At 40.6% G+C, this 10,223-nt stretch overlaps 1 protein-coding gene across 1 annotated transcript; it reads left to right on the plus strand.

The window, feature by feature from the left end:
* The first annotated feature begins 6,131 nt into the window (after positions 1–6,131).
* Positions 6,132–8,462, plus strand: LOC111843941 (progranulin-like). The gene is made up of 5 exons (XM_023811951.2): positions 6,132–6,225; positions 6,925–7,062; positions 7,506–7,790; positions 7,999–8,169; positions 8,258–8,462. Exons 2-5 carry the CDS (start codon positions 6,925–6,927, stop codon positions 8,264–8,266), a joined length of 603 nt encoding a protein of 200 aa, XP_023667719.1. The 5' UTR covers positions 6,132–6,225; the 3' UTR covers positions 8,267–8,462.
* Positions 8,463–10,223: the final 1,761 nt, after the last annotated feature.

Consider the following 10,223-nt stretch of genomic DNA (forward strand, 5'->3'; position numbering starts at 1 on the left):
GGTTTGAAAATATTCTAATTGTTGACTATAGTGAAACAGAACAAATGTAAGGTGATTAGAGGCTAGTTGAAATTAAACAAAACAGAATCAGCCTTTAGCTGTTTCATGCTAAGGAAAGTACCAATGTTTGTAGCTACTTAACTACATCGTGGTATAAACGGCTGCAGTTTACTGTCCCCATGACTGTACACTTCTCCATTAGCTATCAAACACGTCCCTAGGCCGACTGGGCTTTGGCAACCACACACAACATGAAAACCAAATATAAGTGCTACTGATGCATTTCGGTAGTTTTGCACATTTATTTTTAAAAAGGTTATTAGGTTTTTTCCTAAGCTGTGAGTGCAGTGAATAAACAACCCGGCAAACTGGAAGACCATCTAAAAACACTGCTGTTAGCCAGCTATCTATAACGCTGAACAAAACGCCAACTTTAAGAGCTACCGGTCATCCGCTTCAAATGAGACGGCTAGGGTACCTAGCCTGAGCTGTACACTAATAAGCGTAAACAGCGCTGTGGAGTGTCCACCTAAAGAACGTCTAGGTTTTCAGAGCGTTACATTCGCCCACCTTGTCACGTGCAGCACTGCAGACTCTCTCGCACTCAGTGTAATTGTGTTTGACATACTGTACCACCTCCGTTTGCCCTTGCTTACCGATCGGTGTAAAGTAAGAAAATGAAACTTTAACTTTCGCTTAGTACTCTTACTGCAAAGTGGATGGCAACTGGTCCTGTTGCATTAGGACCAAGTTTTGTTAAGTATCAAACACACAGCAGCTCAGTTATCACTGTCAAATTAACAGCATCTCAAATCAAGCACCCGGATGTGATAAACACAGGCCAAACGGCCACTTAGTTGGAAAACCACCATATTTTTAAATGTGTTTTTAATGTGTGCTGCTAAATGTAGATTATTACTTCCTGTTTTTATTAAATGTACTTGCAGTTGCAACTTATGTTTCAGACAAAAAAAGCACTTTGGAAAGTAATGCAACTCAGCATATAATAAATGGAAAGAATGGTTATAGATTTATTGATACATAAAATATTAGCGGGTCGTTCTTTCACAGCAGAGAGTAATGAATGCAGCAGGTGACGACATTTTCCTCCAGTGGACCAGAGGCTGCACTGGGTACATGTTATGGGACATTGCTGACCTAAGGAGCTGATTCGGGTGTCTAGTGTCACGGTTAAAAGCCCACGGTTTTTACTGTAGATTGACTCATATGCTAATTACAGATTAACTGATGATTTTAAAAATCAGCCTCAAACCATATTTGGAATTAGAATGTTTAATATTCTTAATGTCATAGTGAAAAATATAGTTTCCTATTTACATTCTTGGATAACAAATTGTATTTAAAATGACTTTGGTATAAAAGACTCAAAATGATTGTGAGTTCGATGAGGGTGAAGACTAACCACTAATCCAATAGAGCAAGGTTTTAAAACCATTGTGGCAAAGAAACACCACAAAAAGAGTGAAAGTGTTTTATTCCTTAAAACTTAAATAGTTTATACTGATTTTAAATGACATATTTAAGTAATAAAACACTTTCACTTAAAAGGTATTAGTTTAAGTATTTTATACTTGTTTAAAATAACACATTTAAGTTATCTGCTTAACACATATAAGTTAATGTCAATTAACCTCAGTATGCTGCTGGACTATGAGTGTGAAACCACTGGTAAATGTTTTATACTTATTTTAAAATATCACATAAACAAGAAGCGTTATGGGGTTTTCTTCCTTAAAACTTACTTTATACTTAATATAACACATTAACAATAAGAGTTTAAGTGCTTTCTTCCTTAAAATTAATTTGTTTAAATATTTTATACTTATTTCTAATAACACATTAACAAAAAAGTGTTTAAATTCATCCTAAATTCTCATTGGCAGCCCCTGTGTTGTTTGTAATAAAACCCAACCCAGTTGCTATACAGTATCTCAGTGTCTGACAGGCTGGAACCCTGTCTAACAGTCACTGAAGGCCCCGTGGTGTCAGTATGGGTGTGAGCATGTGAGCAACATGCACTGGCCCACGAGACCAGAGTGTTACAGTACTTCAACTCAGCCTTAAATCTCTTTGGCTAAATGATCTGTTCTAATTTGAAATGCTCTTTTGCTGATGAAATTTTTTCCCTTCGAAAGTGTTGCAATAGGAAATAACATGTCAACACATATTAACTTCAATTCTGAAACATTAATACGTTTGAAAGGCTTGTACCCTGGAATTTCCAACACTTGGTACCATCAAGCACTTTATTCCATCCACCTGTCTATACAGTACAGGCTGACAGAGAGTCTTGAGCCTCCAGCAGCCCTGGACACAAGGCAGTAGGTCACCTTGGCTGGGGAGTCAGTCCATTACAGGTCACCCAAATACACACACACGCTGTTTGTAATTTAGAGAAGGCAATTCCCAGAACCATGTGCTTTTGGACTGTGAGAGGAAACTGGAGCAGCTGTAGGTAACCCACACTACATGGGGGGGACATACAAGCTCCGGGGGGGCTCTTTAAACCTCCTACCCTGGAGGTGGGAGAGACAGCTGTGTTACACAATGAGCCCCAGGGACACCCTAGAACAGCGTTCTTCAAATTTGGACCTCGATTCCAAATCCAGGCCTTGTTTTCAGTTCTCCCAGGTAGTTAGTTTAATAATTACTGATTCTGATTGGTCAGAGGCTTCACACCTGACTGACAGGTAAAGGAAGGCTGGAAAACCAGCAGTGCTTTGACCTTGAGGACCATGAGTTGAATAACAAGACCCTAGAATATATTATTCCATTCATCCATCTTTTAGCAGCTTATCCTGGTCAAGATTTGGGGGTAACGTTCCATGATTCCAAAGTTTAAATGTAAATTCGTCTTGCTAAAGTTTTTTATTTCTTAAAACTTATTTAAAATAACATTTACAAAAAAAAACTATATTGGTTAAATATTTAATACTTATTTAAAATAACAGATTTTAATATAATAATATAATAATAACAGAAAAAAAGAGCTTAAGTACATTTTTTTTTAAACATTAGCGCATGGTACAGTGGTCTGACACCCCTTTATAGGAGGCCAGAACACATGTGAGTTAAAGCATTTACATTATTCCATAACTCTTGTTGGCTAAATGTTTTATAGCACATTTTATACTTATTGAAAATAACACATTAAGAAATACTGTTAAAGTTTTCTTCCTTAAAACAAGTCTGTTTGCGCCTGGTGTTTGTGATAGGGGGGTGGGTGATGTGTGACCCACCTTAAAACTTATGTCTATTTGTGCCTGGTTTTCGCAATAAGGAGGGGGTGTGGGTGCATGTGTGGTGGGGGGGTGGAGGAAGGGGGTACGTGACCTAGCTTGTGGCGGAATGCCATAGAAGCCCCACCCCCTTATGACATCACCACCTGCTAAGCTCTGCCCATACTGGAGCATAGTAACTTTCACCTTGCTATCCTGCCAAGCAGGTGTTAATAGGATTACTGAATATACAAAGATAATGTTATATAGCATAAGCACACTACAGGCGTGTGAATTTTTTAATTAAAATTTCTTTGCTACAAAAATCATGACAACTTCAATATCAGGTTGGTAACAGCAAACCACCGATACATGCGGTGTAGGTCCTATACAGGCATATCTCAGAGGGAGCTGGAGGTCACAAAGCAAACCTACTTTCAGCAACTCAGCTGTGATATCGCCATGAGAGACATGTGACTGACCGCTGGGTAAAGTGAAAGTCACACGAGAACCATCTATCACATACCAGCTAGTTTCCAGTCCCATTTTGCTAAGCAGACTGTAAATCCCATAAGAAAAATAGGGACAAATAAATAGGTCACACAGGACCTAGTCGTGATGCACTCACACATCTGCCTGCTACCACTAGAAGGTGCTATAGGACAATACCTTAATCTGACTTGTGCTCCTAGGAAGCATCCTTCTTCTTTTTTCTGTCATGCTTGTTCTGTTTCTTTTTCCTTTTTTTCTTTGATTCGTCCTATGAGAACATACTTGAATAGTATGTTTTACTCTCATTTCTTTTTTTTCTGCAAGAATCTGATAGAGCTCTACAAACAGTGTATCAGGTTTGTGGGTTATGGCTGTTGAAATGAGGAAATTCATGCTTTTTGCAACTGGAAGTCACCTGACCAGACGAGGGTGTTGGTGGACCCCGTATTCACTAAAGCTTGGGATCAGGTACCCTCCACCTCGCAATCCATGAAGAGCTCATGCTCATGGCCCAGCCGACCCACTTGGTGAGATGATGTGAGCAGCACCCCACTTGGAGCTTCTCTGATGGCTGTACCGGGCCGAGGCAGGTTGCTGGAACAGGGCAGCTGCCCAGCTTTCTCGTTGACATTGCCAAGCCCAACTCACACTTGCAGTTGGACCTGGTGGCACAGCAACTTGGGAGACCCTGAGAAAGACATGGAGAGTCATCTCCTCCTGCATGTTGCTCAGGAAAGGAGGGTACCGTTGTCATGCGTAGATGCGGAGGTCCACAATGAGCATGCTCAGGGTCTCCTTCCTGTCTCCGCTGGTTCACCAGATTCCCTCGCTCTGCTTCCTCTATCGGCTGCTGATGTAACTGCTGTCCCGGCAGGGAGACACAAGCCTGCTGCTCCTTTGGGGTCAGCTGGACCACCATCTCCTCATTGCTCCAGCATTGTCCCACATTGTGAGGTGCACTTGAGTGAGGTAAAACTCCAGCAGCCGCTTTCTGCTGTAGTGGGGAAACTTCGGCATGGTCTTCATCCTAGCGCCTGCAGATTTCACCCTTGACTGCGCATCTTGCTGCTCCATCTAGTGGGGTCAGAAAATAGTGCACAGGGTTCCAGAAGCGTCATTTTGTTACTCACTACTGTGTGGCAAGTGTTTGCCACATTCTAATAATGAAGAATACTTTATAACCACTATTAACCATCTGGTTTCTTCAACTTCTTCCCCATCTGCCTCCAGGTGTTCCTGCTACAATGCCTGTTGAGGGGGAGGATGGGCTGGAGAACGTCAATCGGCGGCGGATGGACTGGGCCAAGGGTCTCTTGTCTCCCAAATCTTCAGCCACCCTGCCCAGGGGAAGTCACAGCCGCCGCCGCATCTGCTCAGCCTGAGTTGCCTGAGCCTGGCCCACAGGGGGCCGCACACCTTGACTTTGCCCTGCATCTCTGCCCAAGGCCATCCTTGCCCCGAGGCCAGGAAGTAAGGGATATAACCTTAACTTACCTCCCATAAGTAACTGATATAACCGTGTAATGTTTTATGGTAGAGTACGTGTTTGCGTTGGCGTCTAACCCGAGTGTGATTGCTACTCTTAACGTTGGCGGTGGGTTGGCTTCGAAGTCAGAGCTTCCATAACTTTTTTTAAAACGACCCAAAGAGACATGCCACAATATTTTATGTAATACATTAGATTTATATATTACCCAAGCTGATCTCATATTTGTTCATATAATTAATGAATAGTGAAGCCTCTTTTATCTCAGTTACGAACTATATTATTTGTTCATGATTTGTTAATATTTTGTACTTCAGTAGTAACTGAGTTAATTATTACTAAGTATTTATGCCCCGTCAAATGTTGCATATTTCCACTTTATTTGTTCAGATCAGGGTCATAATCTTCGTGGTTGGAATAAAAAGGGATTTACGAGAAAAATGGAAGTCGGAACTTCCGACCCGCACACATGCCACAATATTTGATATAATACATTGGTTTATGATTGTTTCCTGGGAGGGGGAGGGGTCTCATCTGGAAAATGAATTTGAAAAATACCTCTCATCTGGTTCCCTTTGATTTACTAATCTGGACTTTATCAGTTAAGCATTCTCTTATTTCAGTTGTATTTCCTTGCATTAGATCTATTGCAGAGAACAGTTGTGTTAACAATTCTGCAGTTAATTCCTCAATTTGCTTAAATTACGCTTGAAGTATTCAAATTTTAGGCGCTACTCTGTTCAAGGTGGGATCATTAGAAATTACATCTATAGTAACAGTGTACTCAAATGTGCTAAAACATTTTAAAATAAGAAACGATGAATGAAACTGTATACTAACGATACGCTTCATTTATAGCATGCTTCTTACCATAAAGAGTTAATTCTTATCCGCGTGCAGCATGGGGGTGTTCCCTTCTATTCCCCAGTTCTTGAGAAAGGAAGTTAAACCTTATCTTAGTTCAAACTTCACAGCACTGCTGCTATAGGAGGCTACTACAAAAACAAGGTAACATCTATATATCTTATCAGGAACGATTTATCTTAAAAGATAAACCGAAGTCAGATAAAATGGTAACACTTTATTTGACGGGGCACAAATAATATAGTACTATAATTATATTTCTCTTTTGTATTAATTAACTACAAAAAGTCTTAGTTACATACTGATCTCATGCAAATTCATCATCAATGAATCGTAATGCGTGTTTTATCTCGAGCAGTTACTATGTTTGTTACTATATCTGTTAATTCTGTAAGCATTTGTGAACTACTGAAATAAGTGCTGAAGGAAGAAGTCACGAATAACACAAGGGATGTATTGATCTGATACTTGTTAATCATTAATGAATCGTGAAGAATCTGATCTCGAGTAGCAACTATATTTGTTCATGATTTGTACTTCAGTAGTATCTGAGTTATTACTAAGTATTTCTGCCCAGTCAAGTAAAGTGTTAAAATAAAATTTAAAAAATCTGTTGCATATTTCCACTTTGGTCAGATCAGGTTCATATTCTTTGCGACTGGAATGAAAAAGGATTTACAAGAATATTCCTTGATATTCTGAGCTTAACAATAATGGCTTTCCAAGTTCTGTAGAACAGATGTTCTCGTGCTGTGAAACTGCCTATGTCAACGTAAGCCTATAAATAAAAGTAAGATGTATAAATGGCCAACCTTTATAGTCTTTATTGTTTTCTTCCCTTAGATGTTAGGTGCTGCTGCATTAGTATTGCTGATGGCAGGACTTTCTGTCTCTCTGAATTGTCCTGATGGAAAATACTGTCCTGATACCTCCACCTGCTGCAAGAGTGAACGTGGGTATGGGTGCTGCCCTTATCCACATGTGAGTTTCATCCATTTTATCCTGACTTAATGTACATTACAATGCACGTCTTCAACGAGTGCAATACTGCAGATAACTAATTTCGTGTGACTTGTGGTAATCATGACAAAAAGAGGAAATGGTAAAATCCTGACACTGATTTCAGCACTTCAGTGTGAGTTTTACATATATTTAGTTACATGAAATAGGTCATATGATATATATTCAGTATAAACCAGAAATATCAGTTTTTGTTTTCTTGTTTCAGTATGAGTAGCTGGAATGCTGTACTAGTGAAACCTGTCACCGACTTGCATCTCTAAACATTGAATGCCGGTTAGATATAGATTCTGTATGACGATTTACTGTTTTGTGGATGGATGGATGGATGGATGGAGAGTTGACAATACATTCAGTGCAATGGGGTTAGTACAGTATTACGTTTCATGTACTTGTGGCTGCAGGCAGTTTGCTGCCCGGACCTGTCTCACTGCTGCCCCGAGGGCTTCCAGTGCAACATGCAGACTCAGATGTGTGAGAAGTCGGGGCTGCAGGCCACGGCTCCAATGCTGATGAAGGTGCAGGCAGAAGAGCCCAGCATCCCCCTTGTTCCCCTGGGCGGTGCCTCTGCTGGAGGAGAGAACGCAGGGAGTCTGGTGGTGCGCTGCGATGCGACATACGCGTGTCCCGATGGAATGACGTGCTGCCATCACCCTGCGGGGGGGTGGTCCTGCTGTATCTACTCACCTGTAAGAGAACATCTGTCTGCCAGCTGAATTACCACATGTTCATTTCATTAACTATTAGTGTTAATAGTATGAACTATTAATGATGATACACATGCAGCTTGAAACCAAATGTAGAGATTTGTGTGATTAAAAACATGTATAATTTCTTTACAAGACTTATATACTGTAATATGCTCCCTGTTTATTTTGTTGGGTGTTTGTATCTCAGGCTCAGTGCTGCCTGGATGGTTACCACTGCTGCCCGTACGGCTACCAGTGTGACAGGACCTACACCCACTGTCTGAGGGGAGGGGTGCCTTACCCGTTTCTCTTACACAAGCCTGCCGCCACAGTTAAGCCCACTAAGGCTCCTGTGGTGGAGCCCAGGATGTCACCGGAGGTGAAGTAAAGTCACAGCTTTTGTTCCGGTTGCTGGTAGTCCCAGGCACTCTCAGAAACACCCGTCAAGCTTGCGTTTTGCTTTGCAGGATGAGTGATGTCCGTTAGGCCGGGGCAATCCAACAACACACCCCCCCACCCCCCCCCCCCCCCATGAGACGGGGCCCCACCCACGATTATGACGCCACCGGCCCATTTGGAGCTGCAGCCTATGTAATAACCAAGAGTCAGGGTGCAATGTGTCCATGAGCGATTTTTGGTTGGTCATATTCAAATAAAAAGGATTCAAATTTTTGTCTTGGCTTATTGTATGACTATGCATGAGTAACATGCAAAACATTATAAATAATGGTTCTGAAACTAAGAAATAGTGTGAGCATTGGCACATAAATTAAGATTTATTATCACTAGTGACTTTTCAAATGTAAGCCCCCCCCCCTTTTCTCAGATCCACATATCTGTCAAAGGGAGCAATACCAGGTATTAAATGTAAGGAGGTACTTATGTTTCCCCACAGAGAAAAGTTATATTTCTGTTGAATTTTGTTGATATCAATAAATGATTTCAAGTTAAACTGTTATTTTTGTTAGATTACATCCATCTATTAAAACTCTTCAAATGAAGACTAAATATTTGTTCAAATATGATTAAAATAAATATTTAATGAAATGTTTTTACTTTTTCACAAGTGTGTATGAGTACTGTGGTAGAAAAATCCATGATTATGCAAATCCAATGCAGATTCAGTCAGTAATTACTAATGAAACTTATAACATTGTTGATTCATATATGATGATGCAATGATTAATTTATGATTTGATACATTTAACGCGCTGAGCATATAATGCAAACTTGTTTAAGTATTAGGCTTTCATTTAGATAAAGGGAACTAACATATTTTAGCACAGGAGCTTGGTTTTGCAAAAGGTCAATGTCCAGACCTGATTCAAGAAGTAAGGCTGCTGCAGTAAACATTTATAAGAAAAGTGTCTATATTGGGAGTCAAGATTCGGGAAAAGAGAACTAAAGGAACGTACTGTATGGAGAAGTGAAATAAACGTGTTTTGAAGGACGTGATGTAATCACAAGAGTGATCATGAAAAGGTCAAATTGTTTTTGCCTAATAATGAATTGAGTTTAACAGAAGTAACTGGTGTCTGCAGATATCTGACCCCTACATAAACTGTACCCTACCTTTGGCTATTAAAGATGTAAGCACTTGTTGTTCGGGGAGCAGATCACGAAACGCATGAAAGACTGCTGAGTGTCTGTTCCCCCAAAGCATTGCGGTAATGAAGTGTTGTTAGACTGGTAAACAAATCGGCTTCTTTGAAATTTCTACCACAGTACACACACACACACCTACACACTCATTGGCCACTTTATTAGGTACACCTGTTCAGCTGCTCATTGAAGCGAATATCTAATCAGCCAATCATATGTCAGCAGCACAGTGTAGAAAATCATGCAGATACAGGTCAGGAGCTTCAGTTAATGTTCACATCAAACACCAGAATGGGGAAGAAAGGTAATTTAAGTGACTGAAGGTGGCATGATTGTCGGTGCAGGATGGGCTGGTATGAGTATTTCAGAAACTGCTTATCTACTGGGATTTTCACACATTTTCACCCATCTCTAGGGTTTACAAAGAATGGGCCAAAAAAACATCCACTGAGTGGCAGTTTTCTGGGTGAAAATATACCTTGTTGAGTGCAGAGAAGAATGGCCAGACTGGTTCAAGCTGATCCAAAGGCACCAGAACTCAAATAACCACCTGTTACAACCAAGGCTTGCAGAAGAGCATCTCTGAACGCACAACACAAAACTTGAAGTAGATGGACTACAGCAGAAGTGGACCACACCAGGTGCCACTCCTGTCAGCTAAGAACAGGAAGCTGAGGCTACAGTGGGCACAGACTCACCAAAACTGGACAATGGAACAATGGAAAACGTTGTTGGACAGATGAGTCTCGATTTCTGCTGCAACATTCAGGTGGTCGGATAAAATTTGACGAAGCAAGTATTTCTGGTTAATACGTACACAGGTGTAGAAAT

The sequence above is a fragment of the Paramormyrops kingsleyae genome, chromosome 23 (assembly GCF_048594095.1).
Source record: "Paramormyrops kingsleyae isolate MSU_618 chromosome 23, PKINGS_0.4, whole genome shotgun sequence".
NCBI lineage: Eukaryota > Metazoa > Chordata > Actinopteri > Osteoglossiformes > Mormyridae > Paramormyrops > Paramormyrops kingsleyae.

Bases quoted from the DNA above. Each gene is read 5' to 3' on its own strand.
- LOC111843941 (XM_023811951.2), top strand. From the start codon at position 6,925: ATGTTAGGTGCTGCTGCATTAGTATTGCTGATGGCAGGACTTTCTGTC. The intron at 7,063-7,505 runs GTGAGTTTCATC...TTGTGGCTGCAG, and splicing joins GGTGCTGCCCTTATCCACAT to GCAGTTTGCTGCCCGGACCT. The intron at 7,791-7,998 runs GTAAGAGAACAT...TTTGTATCTCAG, and splicing joins CCTGCTGTATCTACTCACCT to GCTCAGTGCTGCCTGGATGG.